Here is a 21,098-nt window from a genome sequence, read left to right as displayed (position 1 = left end):
TCCATAGGTGAGGATAACATATCAGTTGGACATACAGGCTGCCATCTGTGCCAAGACTCTGACAATGTGCTGGTTTTTTCTGTGCCGTGTACTCAGAAATTGCTGACGAATTGTTTATTAAGCAACCTGATGTATCATATTTTAAGAATGTTATGAATGGAAAATAGAAATAAAAACAACAACTTAATACTGACTGTCAATCATTGAAATAGGGGCTGCATGGTTTCAACTCATAACTCTCAACTCCTTCAACTTTTGTCGATTAAGCTTTAGTCTTTCTTAACTCCTTCGCAGAAAGTAAGTTAAGAATATGACCATTATTGAAGGATGGGGATTAGAAGGTCTTTGTGCACACTTCAAGTGTATTGTTCGAATTGCCTGATCTACAAATATGCACTGTAGTCATATTTTGTCGTTAGATTGAGTTGCATGAGGAGAGTGTATCGCTAAGATTGAAATAACGACGCCAAGCTGTTAAAGGTGTGTCAGGAAATAATGAATTGGATAACCTATTAGAACGTAAGATATTAAAAGTCTTGTTATATTATGTTCTTAACTCTAGTGGAAAAGGGATGGTATGTAAGAGCTAATATGGGACGATCGTTGTTACTCTTCTGATCATGTGATTTGATACAAGCTTCCCCAGACAAAGAGGACACCTTAAGTAAAGCCGCATTGATAACCGACACTGGGTAACCACGTTGATTGCAGTACGTGCAAAATTCAGCAGACCTTTCTCTGAAATCCAAATCACTACACCAAATACGACGTAAACGAAGTAACTGTGAATCTTTACACTTACTAAGATGTGATGAAGCATGCTGCAAATATGAATGTGAATCTGTAGGTTTAGTATAAATAGATGTAGCTATATCATCACTATAAATCCTAAGGGAGCTGTCAAGGAAATTGATAGTTCAGAAACATCATAAGTATACTGAATAACAGGATTGAAGTTACAAATGTAATCAATGATTTACAAATCAGAAAAGATCCCTTGATACAAACTCAGGATACTAGGAACACTATTGTTTTCCCTCTACATAACTCCACTTGGCCAGATTATCCGTCAACACAATCTTAAATTTCACCAATATGCCTACGATAACGAACTGTACCTATCATTCACCAAACCAAACACTTCAACTGCAATCACACAAATTGAGAAGTGCCTTCCTCGTGACATCAAGAGTTGGATGACAGATAACAAGCTGCAACTCAACGATGGAAAAACAGAAGTCCTGGTCCTACATTCCAAATTTGATAACAGTCCAAATCCTATCAGTGATATTCAAATCAATTCGACAGTCGTCATGCCAGTCACATTCGCACGCAACCTCGGAGTTACATTTGACAGCACCCTTCAACTTCGAAAACACATTGTTAGCACCTGCAAAGTATCTACTTCCACATCAGACGTATCGGACAAATTGGAAAGTCCCTGTCTACAGAAACTTGCTTCAAATTAATTCATTCTATTCTTGCTGCCAAACTAGACTACTGTAATTCCCTATTGTATGGCTTACCAACTGCACAACTCAGTCTGTTAGTGTTACAGAGAGCCCAGAATAGTGATGCTCGACTCATCATCCGCCCCAAGAAGCATGATCATATCACACCAATACTCCAACAACTACACTGGCTTCCAGTCACTTACAGAATGCAATTCAAAATCCTACTGATCACATATAAAGCGCTGCATGGAAAGACCCCACATTACATTTCCGACCTCATTCAGCAAAGTAACTCGGGCAGATCACACCGTTCAAGCAACAAACAACTACTCCACATACCCAAAACCAGACTCAAATCATATGGAGACCGGACATTCTCACACTCATCTCCCGCATTATGGAATCATCTCCCCCCCCCATTGACATTCGCACCGCACCTACTGTTGATATCTTCAAAGCCAAACTCAAAACTTATCTATTCCAAAGAGTATTCATATGAACTGGGAGCGTCATTGGGCATCTTTGGATGGATATCAGGCGCTTTATAAATCTGTGTTCACTATTATTATTTACATACATACATATTGTTAAACAGATAGACGAAGAGAGGATTACCCTTGGCATTTTCATTGACTTCTCAAAGGCGTTTGATACCATCAATCACAATATTTTATTATCTAAACTTGCACATTATGGAATTCGAGGTTTACCCCTTTTGTGGTTTCGAGATTACCTTCGAAATCGACAGCAATATGTTTTTTCTAATTGTGTTAACTCTACCTATTCTCCAATAACATGCGGAGTCCCACAGGGTTCTGTCTTGGGACCAACACTATTTTTATTATATATCAGTGACCTGCCACTTTCATCGTCATATTTTGATTTCAGATTGTTTGCAGACGATTCGAACCTTTTTCACATTTTTCCCACAAAGTTCAACAATATTGACCTGTCCATAGTAAACCACGAGTTTCATAATGTGCAAAGTACATTCTTATGAGAAGTCGTAGGTTTTCACCCAGTGTCAGTGGAACTCTTTATGTAAATAGGAATGCCATTGAGCAAGTTAATTATGCGTCTTTTGTTGGCATTGTCATTGATGAACATCTGCTTTGGAAGGAACACATTTGTCATGTAAATAATATTATAAGAAGAAAAATAGGCGCCATTTTCAAACTGAGGGAATTCGTACCGAAACATGTACTTACTTTACTCTACACCACTTTCATCCAACCTCATATATCCTATGGGTTAGAAGTCTGGGGAAATACTTTTCATTCATATTTAGATTGTATTTTATTATCCCAGAAAATGGCTATGCGTGCTATCTCGCCTAGCCATTTTCGGGAACATTCTTCTCCTCTTTTCAACCAGTTAGAAATTCTCGACGTTTTTAAGTTACACAAGTATTTAGTAGGGGTTTTTGTTTACGACTTAATACACAATAATTTACCACACTCTATAACCGATTATTGCACGCTGTTGAATTATGAATACAATACACGACATAAGGCTCAGGGCAATTTATGTATTCCTCCAGTGAAAACATCAGTTGAACAACAATCAATATCATATACAGGTGCAACTACATGGAACGACATCAAATACAATATTAGGAAAGAACCAACACGACATAGTTTCAAGCGGTCACTTAAAATGGATTTACTAAAAGAATATATAGCATAGTTGGCATTCTTCACCGAACTTTCTTCTCATCACTTTTAAAATGACTTGGATTGGGATGGGGGTTGGGGGGAGGGGCAAGTGCGTTTAGTATTAGTAACACCCGTGAATGTTTAACCATTAACCTTTAATGTAAGGGGTCAGACTTGATTAGCAAAGCTATTTTCTGACTCCCATTGCCTGTATAAATTGTGTATAAATATTTTTTTCCAAGTGATCTGTAATTATTTGTAATAAAAATAAATCAAATCAATACATACATACATACATACATACATACATACATACATACATACATACATACATACATACATACATACATACAATACATTGTTACATACAATTTTGATATGAAGATATATTTACAATTTTAAAACTAGAATGTAACGATTTTCACATGAAAGTATATTTACAGTCTTGAACAAGAAAAGATTCAACGAGCTATGGCCAAACGTATCGATATAATGGCTCCTATTGTCTTTTGGCCAAGCATTTTAGCAAAACCAACACACAATTATAACTACAAAAGAGTACATTCCAATCAAGTACAAAGACACGTGAATAACAAAAGAATACAATTGAACGAAACAATGGAAAAAGCTATTAGTAGCGAGAACAATAAGTGCCTAAAAACCTAATCTCCAGTGATGTTTGTATAGCTTTTGTTAGTGATAGTGTCAAGTTCAGGTTCGAGTGCTGGGCTTGAAACAAAGGGAACCATTGGCTGAGCTTTCAACTCTAGAGACATCGGATGTTTGAAACGTCTCATGACGCCGGATGCAGATTTAGTATAAGAATTGTGTTGTGTTGTGATTTTAATATGCTTTGCATATCGAGAGACGCCCCTTTTCTGGGCTATAAGATAGGATAACTATTGTAACTAGGGATAGAGAGAAATGGGTGGAGAGATGGATGGTAGCTTGGGGTTTGTTGGGGAGATTCTAAGATTTTAAATCTCCCGAGATCTGTATTGAAGTGGTGTTCCAGCCGGTGTCAGCTAATAAATCATCTTGAAGTTTTATTCTGGTCTTGTCCCTATACAGAGATTTCGTGTGTACCTCTTGCTGAGTGTAATTCCCTACTATACGTTGATCGATAGTTCTTATTGGCATATCGAAAAGAGATTCATAGATTGTCAATAGGTAGATTATATCGGTTTCAACAACATACATACATACATACATACATACATACATACATACATACATACATACATACATACATACATACATACATACATACATACATACATACAACTATAAATCAAGGTATACAAAGGGTATGTATGTAATAATCATCGTTTTTACTCTCTCTGTATAACCCAGTTATCAATACACTCAAGGAAAAATACCACATTAAAGAATTACAGATACCAAACTTGATATACACATAACTGTTGTGCATTTGAAATTGATCTTGGATGACAAACACAATAAAAATGCAGTTACATACATCTCTATTGTAATTTGCCAGAGTGTTGTTAACAAAACCATTATAAATGTCAACTAAAATATTCTACAAACTATCAACACTAATACGAAGCGTTATCTGAGAGGATTAATCAAGGGTACTTTCAACAAACTAAATATTCCATATATACCACACTTTTGTGTCTCTACTAAACCTTTGATATAACAAGGGCCAGGCATAAGCCTTTCGAAACAAACGCAATTGACAAAACAGGTTGATATAGGTTGTGATATGCATGGAATCGATATTTGGTCACTTGTGCTACATTTTACCATCATTTACTTATTTGATATATGAAAAACAAATCCACTTCATAAAGTTCGTAGATGTTAGTTTTGAAAAGTATACGATAATTGAATTGATGAACCTGGAGACATAATACATTATTCCATATACAATGTATGTATGTACGATCCACGTTGAACAAACAATATGGAATATATTCCCTTCTACGTTCAAAATTGCCATTACATACTTTCCCCGATTTCTCTTTGCTATTACTGGCGCTAGTACAATTGTGTTTTTTCTAGCACCAATATATTTCTTCATTCAGCCGGAAAGTACTCGTGACCTACTTGTCTGGCGACTCGTAGTGACAAAGACCCCTTAGGCCACTCGTATTTTCCTTGGCTGAAAGAAGAAATATAGTGGGGAATAACAATAAGTTTAAGCTGAATAAAAAAAATGAAAACTAAGTAATATCCACATCATAAATATAACATAGAAAAAGTATTTTCATTTTACATATATGTCAAAGTAGACTGCATATTGGTTTGGTTTGGTTTATTGATTTCACCAGGAAAAAAAAACATACATAACAAATAAATTAACAAAATATATAAATTAAATTAAGTCAAAGAATATTCAATCAAATACATGTACATCAGTAATTACATGGACCTGGTGGGGGTTGTAGGAATAGTTCTACAGAACTAGTCAAGCCCACAACCCTTACAGAATGAGTTATACAGTCGAAAATACTGGGTAAAACTCGGGTAGCGGAAAAATAAACAAAATGTGATAAGAATAATTGTCAAAATAATGCTTTGCATGAACGAATAAATAGGATTTACAACAACAACAACAACAACAACAACAACAACAACAAGAACAACAACAAAAACAGCAAGATAGACATACATACATACATACATACATACATACATTGAAGTACCTATTACTAAGTACTTACTTACTTATTGAAGTAAAGTAAGCTTTTAAGGCATGTTTGAATGAATGTCTGTAGGTTATGTTTTTTATGTAGTCTGGGAGTGAATTCCAGTGTGTTACAGCTGCATACTTGATATTGTGTTGACTATGAGATAAGCTAACTTTAGGGACAGAGAAATTATTTTGAGTCGCGAAACGGGTGGGATACATGTGAGGAGGTTTTTTAAAGTAATGTGTTATATCATGGGCAAAGTGATTATTCAACAAGTCAAAGATGAAAACGCATGTGTGCAGTTTACATAGTTTATAAATGTCTAAAATACCAAGTTGTCTGAAAAGTTGTCGCATCAATCTGGTTAAAATACATGGTGTGGTGTTATATCATTACTGTTGATGGAAATTATCTCTCTGATTATACAACAAAGCCTTTAACAATTCCAAAATTATGTACGATCAAGTTTGCTAATTATAGTTACCACAAACCCAACTGAGTATATGATCATACAAAATATTGCAGTGTGAAGGTATACAACACTTTCATTTCTCACATTAGTCTTTAAAAATGTATCATAGAATGGATAATTTGTTGTAGGTTATCATTTATAAGGCTCCGTCAATTAATTACTTTGTTTGCCGTCCCTCCATCAATGAAATATTTCATGGCTGCGAAAGAAGAAACACAGAAAAAACAAACGATGCTATCGTGTCATGTAAAATTCACTTTTCTGTTGATTATGTTCTGTTTGTACCCAAATCAACTACACTGGTGAAATATAAATTTCAAAATCTAAAGTTGTATTGTCTTAAACAACTACTTAGATATATGTGTAGTTACTCTAACGATATTCGAACGGTCTTTCCGTGCATAATAGTATGCCTTCCATGGAAATTTTGAGCAAACGAAATGTGTTCGTTTTTTTTTCTTAATCTGTCGACAAACCCACCCGCACGTGTACGGCAAACAATAGAGAGGTTTAGATACACGTTAGAACACGAACGCCTACAGGAGCATTATCGGCCTACAAATAATGACGCGCACAAAATTGTGTTTAGTTATGCGTTCTAAACACAAACGTGAAAAACAGTGGAATGTGAACGCCTGTGTTGACATTTTCGGTCCAGACACATGCCTTTGATTTCTAAATTTGTCCGTATTTTTGCCATTTTTCCTGCAACTACCCAAACCAAAAACCAAACAATTAGTTTAAAGTTATGCTTCCGAACTTTGATATAAAAAATACGACATTTAATAGAAGAAAATGAAAACACTCAACACGTATTTACAGTTACGTGTAGACCGCGATTTTGACGTATACGTAGCGTCGTTTGATACAGAACGCCGGAGTTGCTTCGAATCACGTGACTATGACGCTACACGTATATAACACACGTAAATACGTGCATCTAAAACTCTAATAATTCAATTGATGGCGCCTAATGATGACACTAATTGTGCATTTGAAGTGTGTACATAATATTCCGATAATGATAACACTAATACTAATAGTGTAAGGTTAACTATAAAGGACAAAATATTTAGATAACTAATAACATCTACATTGCAAAAATGTAATGTTTTCGGTACACCGCCACCGGAAAAGGACGTAACATTTTGTTTTATGTACTACTGTCTATTCTTCTTAAACAATATCATTCGTATAGGTTCTCCGTGTCAGGTAAGTGTGTAAGTGTAAATATTACATAACACACGGGTAATGAAAAAGCAACGTGACCATATCTTTATATTGATGATGTAAATGTAAAAAACAAAACCTTCAGTGGTCATTTCGACAGGTATTTTAATTTTATGATCGTCATGAAAAATCTGATTTAGCACAGAGAAAAAAATATAATATTCAGATATTTGATATCTGAAAGTTATTATCTGAAGAACACCTCGAGATGGTGTTCCATTGTTTATCAAAGCTACACAGGTTTGACCTATACGTTAGGTAAGTAACTTACCATATGTTTAGGTATTGATAGTGATCCTTTCACTAATTTTGATTGCACTACAACATGAAATCTACCTGAACCACAGCCGTTTCATTAGATTCCATGTCAATTGCAATTGCTCTGATCTCTGTATCCCCGAAGATAATTTTTAACTTGATTTTCCTCTCCGTTCCCTTTCCTACAGAAGGACTTTTAATAACAAGACTGGTTCCCTCTTTGCGTACATGAGGTTCATCAACGTAATATGCATTACTCTGCTCTGTGCAGTAAAAATCAAACCTTATCTGATCTTGTCCAGTAAATACTGGGCAAAATATAAATTCTTTGCTCTCGCCATAATCGATTTGCTCATTTACTTCTACCAATTTACTAAACACACATTTACATTTATCCTCGCTGTTACTACCGGATACTTTGTATCTGATATCGTGGATAACAGGGTCAAAGGGTGGCCAAATTTCTATGCCATAAGTGAATGCTGAGACACGTTTTCGTATCACTCCCATATCCATTCCAAACTTGACAGCCCCCTTGACAGTAGCGAGAGATGCATCAAAAGGCGTGCAGATTTTATAATCTCCCCCGAATTCCTTTTCCATTGCCCTCTGAAGAAGTTTCGATTTGGCAAAACCACCAATCAAATATATCATATCGATATTGGCCACCTTTCGATTTTTGAAAAGGGACAATAGGTGTTCCGTGATGGACTCTATAGTAGGTTTAAAGAGACTCTCCATGGTTTCAGCATTCACTTTCAAAAACCCTCTTGCAAATTGTATACTCTCGTCAAGAAACTTCATTTCCGTCAACTCTTTATTGAACTTTTCTCGGTAAAAGCTTAAAAACTCATAATTACTTAAACTAACCCTTGTGGGTTCACCTTCAAAGGCTTTATCACTGCACTTTGTGGATTGAAATTCTCGACAGATAGCCAACCAGCCTGCAGGACTCTTCTTCTTAAATTTCTCGATAAATGAAACGCCAAATATCTTCGAGAGTAGCTTGGCGAATTCTTCGTCAACTTGTGTGCCACCCCATGCTCCTCCACTAGGCTTGCAGATTTCTTCAAGGTAGGTCCCCGAAACACTGTTGTGTACAGTTATGTCAACCGTTCCTCCTGCAATATCAATTTAAATATACCGAACAAATATTATTAAAAATAGAAGGCAGATTATTGTACAACCACTATTTGCATTGTTAACAATTGCGCTAACGCAAAGCATGCAAATTTCATCAAAAGTATTGGCGTTATCAAATTTGTTATAATTAGTTACTGTTATAAGTGCCCTTTATTCATTTTATGATCAAATGGGAGATAGGCCCTCGGCTTCCGTTGTCTAATCTGTGGATTACATTAGAAGAAGCATGCTAAACTAACACACTGAAGGCTTTATGAAGAAAACGATAAACTTGGGCCAAAACCTGTCATTCTGGTCGCCCATGTGTTAAAATGATGTCCATTTTATTTTGTAATGTTAACAATTTACACATCCCATAGGATCGATCACAAATCTTTATATAAATATGTACCATACAAAGTATATATATAATATGTGTGTGTGTGTCTGTGTGTGTGTGTGTGTGTCTGTGTGCCTGTCTGTCTGTCTGTCTCACTCACTCACTGGAAAGGATAGCGCTCATTGCAATATTAGTAGAAGAGCATTATAGACCTCATCCAAGGTATACGGATGTGATAAGTCGTTACTCGGAGTTTAAGCTTTGTCAGTGATAATCAAACGACTATTAATTTGAGATTGTCAAGAATTACATGTACATGATTGTAAACTTTATGTATATTCCTAGTAATTATTGGATATTGAACTTCAGGTGATGTCTTTCAAAAGACTTACGTCATACTCTAAGAATGGAGATTTATGTAAACTTTAAAATGTATTTAAGTTCGGTTTTTAGCCCATCTAGAGGGAGGACGGAGACGGAGATTGGTCATGTAATAAAATCAACCAAGTGGTTAGCTTGGCGTTCGTTGAAACCAGATATGAATGTTTCGTTGTGAGTTCAATTCAACACAGTCCAAGACGATACGGTACCTCGTAAGAGATGGATTCGGAAAAAAACTGGTTGACCGGCTAGTTCAACGTTATAGTCATTAAGATGGAACAGACTGGCGATTGGAACAGCAGTGCAAGTGAGTATTTCCCCATATACAATATATTGATAAACTGCACGGAGAGCTGGTCTAACAACGTTTCACTAGCAGGAAAATATCAGAAGAGCAGTATTGGCCTATATAGAGATGACGGTTTAGCTGTCTTCAAAAGGATCGGTGGAAACCAAGCCGAACGTTTAAATAAATAAATAAATAAATAAACAAATTCTTCAGTAACTTTGGGCTAAATATAACATTACTATACAAATCAACTTAAATATCGCAAACTTGCGAGACAGTACTCAGACTAAATATCCCAAATGGGGAATATAGGTAACCAAATGACCAATCAGTGTACATCAACACCCTATTGAACCACTCCGATCCCCGACAACAATCTGCCATCTCCCGACAGCAATAAGTAAACGTCTCTTCCAGCAAAGAAGTGTTTAAAAGTGTGAACCATTAATTGTACAATGACTAACTGAAAAACAGCTATTGTGCGGAAAAATTATTCATATTTACAGAGACACACAAGAAAGAAGTGGAAAAACAGACAAAGAAATATTACACAGTTTAACCCACCATACTGCAAAAGCGTTAAAACCAGTATCGACAAAATTAAATAATTAAATAATTAGATATTTCTCCGTCTTATTGACTGGAAATCCCCGAAGACACCAAAAAACTTAAATCTTCAACAAAGGAAACTTGAAAATCAGCTACAGTTGCATGGAATATAATGCATGCATTATTAAGGCTCACAACAAAGCAGATAACGCGGACCGTATACAAGAACCTAATTAATCCTGCAGCTGCACAAATTGTGACCAGTGCCTGCTTAACGGCAATTACCCATCAACCAATTTAATATACAGCACACAAGTTACAATGTGACAATGACACAAAACTGTACATCGGACCAACAGAGAAAACCAGGTCCTTCAAACTGCGATTCTCAAACCATAAACATGTTTACTCATAAAAAGACTTCAGTTTAGCAAATTTATCCAAACACATTTGGCGCATGAAGGTAAAGAATCAGACATACAATTAATGGGCTTTAATCACCCAAGCAGTGTCCTAAATAAATGAGAAAAAACGTTGTAATCTGTGTTTAAGTGAAAAAAAACTATGTATAATCAATGAAAAAAACTACTTAACAAAATATCCGAGCTCGTTTCCAATTCCCGTCTAGAGAATCAATTCTATCTCGCCAACTATATAAGAAAACTATGTAAGGAGTAGTTTATTCCGACCATCTTGTTACACAAAGAGTACTATACACACATTTCACGTGTACATATAATCTTTGACAATCTTAATTTAATAGTCGTCTGATGATCGTTGAAGAAATGAGTATCGACTTTTAAAATCCGACTTTTTAAATAAATAAATACGTACCTAAAATCTATGGTCACTACATAATCATGGTAACTGCATAGGATTAATCGTACATACGTACATGCGTAGGTATATGAGTAGGTAGAAGTACATTACATACATGTACCTACGTACTTGCGTACTTACGTACTGAACTAAGTCAACTAACTCACCTCCACAATCAACAACCATATATGAACCACCAGGTTTCTTGGCTGCAATTTCAGTTTTGTCAAAACCTTCCGCACAAATACCGAGCTTTAAATCTTTACAATAGATCGAAGCAGCTTCTGGTTCAAGAGCTATGACGAGGTTGTTCTTATGCGGTGAAACCAAACCGGCCTATGGAGGAAAAAAAATGTAAAAGATGCGTTTTATTTATAGGAATAATAAAGCATTTCAACGATTAAGTTGGGGTCAGAATTTACGACGGGGGAGTGGGGGGATTATTTTCACGAATATTTTTTTGCAGTCCCCCCCCCCCCCTTCGCGCTCTCAAAATGTCATGTCCCCCGCCCCCCGAAATGAAGACAGACAATTTCGTAATGTGTAATTATACAGTACTCCCTCACTTCAGAGATTTACAGTATGGTACACTACATTACACACTGTAAACTAACAGTGGAAATCAACTCCAACATCCATACATGACATGCGGAGGTATTTCTTTACAAATAGATGTTGGCTTTGTGTAAAAGATCTCACATTTGGCTGTGACATGTACTTGGAAATACTTAGCCAGCAGAGTTTCCTCTTTCAATCTTAATTATGGGAGGAAACAGCAGTCCCCATAATAGCTAGTGGGGACGGAAGGAGTATCCCCCTCCCACGGTAAGCACATTAAAAAAAAATAAGGGCAATGTAGGGGGCCAATATCCATACACATTATCAAAAGCTGGAGAGAGAGAGAGAGAGAGAGAGAGAGAGAGAGAGAGAGAGAGAGAGAGAGAGAGAGAGAGAGAGAGAGAGAGAGAGAGAGAGAGAGAGAGAGAGGGGGGGGACAGACAGACAGACATACAGACAGACACAGATTCAGACAGACAGAGGAGATATTCCTTTATTTACTCGTAAACGACCGCTCCTGAGGTTTTATTTGGTTCAAATCATGAACAAAATATTTCGCGCGCGCCCCTCCCTTTCAGACCATCAGAATTTCCATCGCCCCCATTGAACCCAATTGTCATACCCCCTCCCCCCGTCGTAAATTCTGATCCCGGCCTTAGCAGTAAAAAAAACACCATTATTTTATTTTCCAGAGACGGCGTGGTTAGGTCTCACACCTGCCTGTGATTGTTTGGACTTACTAGTGCTTTAAAAGATAAAAACCAACCAGAGTATTTATAGTAACTGAAATAATTTTATGGTTGGCGTACATTTTTGAAAGAATCGCAATCAGCAACATCATACAATACAGGAAAACAAATAAACCGGAAGCATCATACATGATATGCAAATGATATTCAAATAAAAAAGCCAGAATTTATAATATTGTGATTAAAATGCAAAATTATACAAGTCTACAGGTTTAAAGTCTACAGGATGCCCATAAGTACATTTATACAGATATAAAGCAATCGTACAGTTCACATAATTTTAATTTGCCATCAATATACAGAAAAACCATGATTTTACATCATTTATGAATTTGCTGCAAAACTTACCCTTAATATTGAAATAAAAATTGCCAGCATATATTTTCTAATTGCTCAGATGATTGGGAACACGATGAGATATGTTAGCAAAAATTAACATGAATTTCACACGAAACCAAAAAATCTGCCATATGCCCCCGCACTAATAGCACAACGTTATCTTACTTCAGTTTCACGATCGCGAGGTGAATAAATGGTTTCCTTACCCAATGTGCAGCCTCCCTCATGAAGTGCTTAGACCTCTGTTGCCATATCGCAGGAACAGTCAAAACCCATTTGATATCTTCGGTAGTTACGGGAAGTGCTGCTGATTGTCTTATGCGCCCGATAGCCTTTTCCTTAATGTAGTTCAAGGCATGGCCAAACACTTTTATAGCGGCAACAGCTGTTCCGTTTCTTGCAGACACTTTCATTTGGTTATTAATAGTCTGAAATGTCAGAAAACAGAAAAAACAAACACATCATATTACATATCAGCATTTTTATACGAATGCCACAATCACACTAACAGATTAGACAATATATACTGACACCAGTCATTGGGAGATTTTTTTTGTCTCGAAATCTTCAAATGTTTTTTGTTTTCAAATTCGTTATTCATTTCAAATTTCAGGAAGGAAATGTGGTCAACTTTTCTTTTTCCCTATTACTAGTAGCCCCCCCCCCCGGACTGGTGACAGTCACTAGTGCTACTCTGTTAGCGACTAGAAATGTGCGTGGTCACTAAACAGCGGACGAAGAGAGAAGGATAGACAGGTGCAAATATTACTCTAGCCAACCAGACAAGAGGGTACTATGTATGACAGCACAAGCACACCAATGTGTTTATGAAGTACGCAACTACCCTCATCTGCATACCTAGTATATGTAATAGAGGCTTAGATTTAGTTTATATTAAATTCACTGTCAACACAAACCAAGGTAGATTCAAGTTTTAGGGGGTTAAAGTATTATCAAAAGGTTGAGACCTAATATTCAGATAAATGTCAAATGAAAGTCGATTATGTTTGAGTATATCACAAGTATTTACATTATTCCTCACTTCGATAATTTCTTCTAATATTTTATGCAATCACTGGGTTTTCTTCGGTAGACAGCACAGAATCGAAGAAAAAAAGCAAGTCGCGCATCATGTAAGTGGACGTTGGCAGTTTATAATTATACACCCAGTTTTTGAAGGGAACAGTGAGATTACGTGACTAACCTTATTTCTTTGACAATCAAGTTCCATTTTGAAGCCATCAAAAAAAAGATGACTTTTGTCCTTTTCTTCCTCCAATGACACGTATACATCTTGTGCTTCATAACCGAAAGAGTTGAATGACTCGTTTGGATTAAGCAATATACAAGTAGGTATCATTGAAGTGTTGTTGCCAGTGCTATCTCTCCACTCCTTACTCAGATTAATACGAACTTCCCCTGCAGAGTTATTGACAGCGAAAGCATAGCGAGTGTATGCATTTCCAAAATCGATGGCTACAGTAGCAAGATGATCAGACGAGTCCCGTGTACAGCTCTCCCTGCCTTTATGTAATAGAATGAAAATAGAACAAAATGAAGTTTGTACAAAGCTATGTGTAACAAGTGATCACCTGTAGTGATGTAATTTTTACCATCGTAAATTTAACTGTGTACATATAGACATTTAGACACAGACAGACAGACAGACAGACAGACAGTATGTACTTACGTACGTACGTCGGCCGGCCGTTCATCCATCCATACATAGGCACAATCGGGTAGGCAGGCCGCAAGGCAGGCAGGCAAACAGACAGACAGACAGACAGACAGACAGACAGACAGACAAACAAACAGACTAAAAAGAAGGGCGGGTGGGTGGGCTTTTAGACGGACGAATGGACGGACATACATACATACATACATACATACATACGTACATACGTACACACACACACACACACGTACGTATGTACAATACGTAGGAACGTACATACATGTATACACACATTCATTCATACATACATGTACATACATACATACATACATACATACATACATCTGTATTTCATTTTTTTTTATATTTTGTTTGTTTGTTTGTTTGTTTGTTTGTTTGTTTGTTTGTTTGTTGTTGTTGTATCATTGTTGCCATGGCGTTTTGAATACCCCTATGAGGACCACATTGGAAATAAGTGTTTTTAAAAATACTTTTATGTGTTATCCTCGGTGATTTTTTATCCTTGTATTTTAATATATACTTGTATAAATTTTTACCCAAATAAAATCATATCATATCATATCATACATACATACATACATAGAAAACTGCGTGCAAATTTTATATGACTTTCTGTAAGCAGCCATAAAAGATAGTGTGCCTACTTTTAGAGTTCATTCACGCAAATACCCACAATGGTATACGACAGATATGATTTTTTTACTCTGCGAGAAAAGTAAAGCTCATTCTTGATTTAAACGTACGGGTAAGCATTCTGATTACAGAATTTTCTCAAATCTACGTGCTCAATTTAAAGAGCTGCAACGCGCTACTTATGTGGAGTTTTTAAATGATATCCAGGAGTCGATTGTACATAATTCGAAACGTTTTTGGTCATTTGTAAAGTCTAAACTTAAATGTTCATCTTTTCCCTCAACTTTATGTTATAATGATTCTCAGTGTTCGTTCATGGATGATATGGCGGACATGTTGCGCAAGTATTTTCAGAGAACATACTGTACAGATTCAAATTTTAGGAATATTCCATCTTGTCAAGTTTTTTAATCTGACACTATTAGTAAGTTATATTTCACAGTTGACGAAGTTTCTAAGGCATTGAAGGCTGTCGATTGCAACAGCGCATGTGGCCCAGACAAAATTCCTGCCACAATATTACTACAATGTGCAGATGAGTTATGTTATCCACTTTGCATTATCTTTAATAAGTCCATCAGCTCCAGCTGTTTTCCGTCAATTTTTCAAAACTGCCAATGACAATGTCGTACCAATTTTTAAGTCTGGGTCCAGGAATGACGTTACAAACTATCGACCAATCTCTCTTTTGCCACTTTTCAGTAAGATTTTTGAAGGCTTAGTTCACAAAGCCATTTGCAATCATGTAAAGTGTGTCATTCATGATTCTCAGCACAGCTTTCTCCCTGATCGCAGATCAACAGCCACTGGTCTTGTTGTATACTTAAATTTTCTTACCGAGTTTGTTTCTTCAGGTGCTCAAGTTGACAGCATTTACACTGATTTCTCAAAAGCTTCTGATTCGGTTCATCATAAACTTCTATCTTATAAACTACGATTTTATGGTATACACGGCAACCTACTCTCATGGTTTCACTCGCACCTTGAGGGTAGGAGACAGAGGGTTGCCATCGTATCGGAGGACACGAGTCTGATGACACGTGTGTTCCCTCCGGTGTTCCACAAGGTTCTTCACGAGGTCCACTATTGTTTATTGTATACATAAATGATCTACCCACTACTATCAATCATTCCGCTATGTTCCTCTATGCTGACGACTAGAAATTATGAATTAGATTGCAGGTTACTGCAATCAGACATTTATCTGGTTGGTAGATGGTGCAAAACTTGGAAACTCAATTTGAATCTCAACAAGCGACTGGTTTTTTTGTTTTGTTTTGGTTTTTGTTTTTTTTGGTGACATGTAGAAGTGATTCAGTTCTTCACTATGCAGTTTTGTTTTAGCGATGTAATAAAGTGGTTACTGGTTTCATATGATGTCTCACTATAAACACATTTTACACAGAAGTTGGTAATGTATTGTACTTTTATACCATAGTCACCATTTTATAACAAAAAATCTACTGTTATGAAAAATTGCACAAAATCTCTCAAAAAATGACTTTGAAATGCACACAAGAAAAAGAAAAAAAGACGATTTTGAGGCTGGCTATAAATAATGCCAGTGTCTTACAGCTTTAACCCTGGAAAATGTTAATGGTGAATGGAATAAACTAGGGATCTAAAATAATTTTGAGGCAATTTCAATGTGAATTTCAATTTTCTAACAAATTTTCCAAGTCAACAACATTCAACTTGTACTAGTTGTAGTAGATATATATAGGGAGGAAATGTATTAATCGCCATCTTAGTTTCCGTACGACGACAATCCCAAGTACCCGGAAGAGAGTCATTCTCAGCCATACGTTACAGTGGTAACACTTGTTCATGTTCGATTACCTTTCATAAAGAAAACACGAAATGGTTGAAGTTATCTTTTTTTTAATTTCTTTTCAACACAAAAACAAAATCTGTGTGATCAAAAGTGTTGTACACTAAACCAGAAAGAATTATCGGACTGGCTAAACTTCCCGCTGAACTGAAGTAAGGACCAAGCCTCGATAGTACGTGAGGAAATCGTCTCAAACTAGCGATACAACTTTCAAAATATAACTTGACATGTCTTTAGAGTTATACAATTCAAGACGGGTTTTCACTCGAAAAAAAAAACAATTCTGTGAATAATGACACTCTGAACGCAGCAATTTCTCGGACGATGTTACCACTGTAACATATGGCTGGCAACGACTTGCTTCCGGGTTAGTCCCTCGTGCATCCGGGTACTTGGGATTCCTTGTCGTGCATTACCACATCGGTAATTTTGACACTGTAATTTTGCCACCAATATTGATCGTACAAAAACAAAACTTCATAAATGAACCACAAAGTACTTTCCCTTTCAAAATGTGATAAGTTTAGAAAGAGTATTATCGTTTTTATTGATGACTGACTCAAAAATCGTCTCATACACTTCAGTTCAGGCATGCATGACTTCTCACTTGACTTCTCAGGTGCGTATATTGGAATGAACCATTCTGTAGGAGGGGTGGATAATTTGGATTTGAAGTTTACAACCCTGTTTTGAACAAATATTTGTCATTGGGCGCACAATGCGTAAATTTAAGACTACAGCACATATTACATTGCTTGTTTGACGTCAATAGTGTCTTTTGAAAAGTTGCAGTTTACCTAAAGTCTCGCGGACTGATTTCGGTCATAATGCTTATTAACATATTCATTTTTTTTTAAATTACAAAAAAAAAATCATAAAAAATAGAAAAGAAGACGTGCTGACTTGAAATTAACAAATCTAAGTAAGCTACCCCCTGCGCATCAACACACCAGATATCAAAGCAATCTGACAAGAAGTATGTGAGGAGATGATGAAAATGTCATTTTATAAAAAAAAATCATAAAAAATTGAAAATGGCACAGATCAACTTGGCATGAACAAATCTCAATAGCCTCCCCCCAGGGAACATGCACATCAAATATCGAAGAATTCTGACAGTCACTTTCGGAGAAGATAATGAAAATATAAAAGTTTGACGGACACCTATGATTCACTCTACTCTCTAAACTCTATACAACCTATACCTAAAGCTACGCTTTCAGCTTTCGCTGACAGCGGAGCTAAAAAATGTGATGTTATCTCATTTTCCAATAGCCGCAACACTATTACTTTCAACTATAAGCTTCATAAGGAATTACTCACACGAGTTGATGTTATGAAAGATCTTGGTGTATTTTCTCTCCAGCAATCTAAGTTTTGTCCATCACTGCAACCAGCTCATTAAAAGAGCACATCAACTGGTTGGTTTCATTAAGCGGACATGCACTGATTTTACTAATATAACTGCTGTCAGAAGTCTTTATATTTCTCTTGTTAGGAGTAACCTGGAGTACTGTTCAGTAGTGTGGTCTCCACATCACAAATATTACATCGACAAAATTGAACGGGTTCAAAAGAAATTTTTAAAATTTCTTTGTTTTAAGGAGGGATTGAGGTACAATGTAGACAATTATTTTCATCTTTGTTGTCATTTTAATCTTTTGCCACTCTACATACGTCGTCAAATTTTAAATCTCTGCTTTGTTCACAAGTGTGTAAATGTTTTGGCTGATTGTCCAGTTATTACGAGCAAACTTAGTTTTTATTTGCCTCCGAGGCGTCTTCAGACATATTTAGAATACCAAATCACCGTGTAAAGTTTGGATGTTGATCTGTTCTCTAGTTTTTGTGTTTTTAAAAACCCAAGTATCCACTGTTCTTTTATCTCTTGCTGATAAGCCTGTCGTTGTTGAATGTATATGATGTCTGTCAGGCGGTTGTTTCGTTTTTTGATATGTTGCGTGTTTTTCTTTGTTCTCTTTCCTTTCTTAGTTTTTTATCATGTCAAGTTCATTTAGTCTGTACATTTTGATTGACTGCATCCAGTTATTGGGCTCTGCCTGTTGGATGTCAGTATTAATAAATAGATAAATAAATAAATAATAAATACATACATACATACATACATACATACATACATACATACATACATACGTACGTACGTACGTACATACATACATACATACATACATACATACATACGTACGTACGTACGTACATACATACATACATACATACATACATACATACATACATACGTATGTATGTATGTATGTACCTAGATTTTAGATAGTTTATGATGTTAAGATGTCCTGCATTGCCGTATTCAATAAATTGGGTTAAGTGTATATCTATATCTCCCCATTTATTTCGGTGTTTGACGCTAAGATTCCCCCGATGATACCTCAAGATACAAGCGAGTATATTGTTCTTCCCTGTTAGAAAGTCCTGAAAGCTATGGAAATGCTACTACTACTGTTTGAGACGATATGACAGTTACTATTTATCAGGCCAACTACTTGTCGTTATAATATAACCTTTTCTCCGCAAAGTCCACACTTGCAACGAAATAAAAACACGCCATCTCCCCAACAGATAGAGAGCTCAATGTACATTTATCAACTTTGCTGCTGACTTAGATTTCCTTGTTACACAGAGTAAATTTAACAAAAGTTTACAAAATCTAATAAATGGGCAAAGTTGTTTGAATAAGATGAAAATGCAAAAGTCAACATTTTGAAACCTAAAGGGTTGTCGAGTGGGAGTTTTGAAAACCACAACGTCTCATTAATTTGGTTAAACTGGAAAAATGAGGGACGGAAAATATACCTCGGGAACTCATCTAGCTAATAGATATTCACAATTGTATTATATTGCCTACAATATCGAAAACAATGATTGAATGGTTGACTAAATGTATCTTTGCCATGTCATAGTAGTAGTAGTAATAGAATCATTTATTATAGTGACATGAGGTAAACAGACTACCGCAAAAAAACAAAAACAATTTACATTACACAACCTCCCAGCCAAATAGGCTTATATGTCACCTAAAGTGAAATAAAACATAATTAGAACAGATTGAGGAGCTTTTTTACAATAATGAAAATATCATTTACAAGGCAAAAATATGAGTTATGAATTAATGTACAAGTTGTCCCTTCTCCTTAAAAATGCTTTCTCGATAAATCTTGTCATTTTCCGCACTTTTCTTGCTACCAAGTACCTTAGTTTTTCGTTTTCAGGTAAGTCAGTGTACTCATCTCCAAAATCAAAAAAAGAAACCCGAAGGTCATTGTAAAAACTACAGTGCAAAAGAAAATGAACTTCATTTTCGACGACATCGTCATGGCAGAGGGTGCAAACTCTTTCAGATATCGGTTCCCCTCTGAATCGTCCAGTTTCTATACGAAGGGGCAATACACCTGATCTGAACTGAGCCATGAAAGAACGTTGACTTCGTGATAAATTCATGGACACATAGGGTTCAACACCGTAACTAGTTTTGAAAATTCTATATGTTCTTAATTTTGGTTTATGATGCACCGTTTCTGACCAAGCTTGCTCTAAATTAATTCTTAGTTTACGTTCTACATTTTTTAGATCAATTGGCATATTGTCATAACATGGTTGTATACAAATTATGAATCAACTTTTGTCTTCAAAATTAAACCACAAATTTACAAATTCATTTGGCAAGGTCAACATTGGCTAATGTGAAGAGATTAAATCTGCTTCCCTGAAAACGGGGGTGGGGTTTGGGGGGACTTGCTTTGGTATAAATCACTTACCATCTGGATTACATTCCATCAGATTATACGCGTACCTTACTTTAATTGCGAGGATACATTTACAATGACTATATAGGCACCTGCATTTCTGTTTTACATATATCGATAAGGTAACCTAAGCTTAAGTACACTAAACATATACTATTAAATTCAAAAGTATCACCACAATCACATCCCTCCTAATTCCAAGACATATATCAAGTTGTCAACAAATTGATGCAAACCGATTGCATTGCCCCATTCGACAAAAGATATATCAAATGATCTCGAGT

At 36.1% G+C, this 21,098-nt stretch overlaps 1 protein-coding gene across 1 annotated transcript; it reads right to left on the bottom strand.

Annotated features, from left to right (window-relative positions):
- Positions 1-7,789: 7,789 nt before the first annotated feature.
- LOC144450618 (heat shock 70 kDa protein 12A-like) lies at positions 7,790-20,845 on the bottom strand. Its single transcript, XM_078141263.1, has 5 exons — positions 20,827-20,845; positions 14,080-14,399; positions 13,082-13,303; positions 11,397-11,565; positions 7,790-8,850 (listed from the first exon to the last, which is right to left on the bottom strand). The coding sequence occupies exons 1-5, from the start codon at positions 20,843-20,845 to the stop codon at positions 7,790-7,792; spliced, it is 1,791 nt and encodes a 596-aa protein (XP_077997389.1).
- Between the last annotated feature and the right edge of the window lie 253 nt (positions 20,846-21,098).

The sequence above is a fragment of the Glandiceps talaboti genome, chromosome 20, assembly GCF_964340395.1.
Source record: "Glandiceps talaboti chromosome 20, keGlaTala1.1, whole genome shotgun sequence".
In the NCBI taxonomy this organism is placed as follows: Eukaryota; Metazoa; Hemichordata; class Enteropneusta; family Spengelidae; genus Glandiceps; species Glandiceps talaboti.
Note: the sequence above shows the minus strand (reverse complement) of the source record. Positions and strands in the feature narration are given on the sequence as shown.

Excerpts from the sequence above, each read along its gene's own strand:
- LOC144450618 (XM_078141263.1), bottom strand. Across the intron at positions 11,566-13,081 it reads TGAGGGAGGCTGCACATTGG|GCCGGTTTGGTTTCACCGCA; the intron begins GTAAGGAAACCA and ends TTTCCTCCATAG. Across the intron at positions 8,851-11,396 it reads TATGGTTGTTGATTGTGGAG|GAGGAACGGTTGACATAACT; the intron begins GTGAGTTAGTTG and ends TTGATATTGCAG.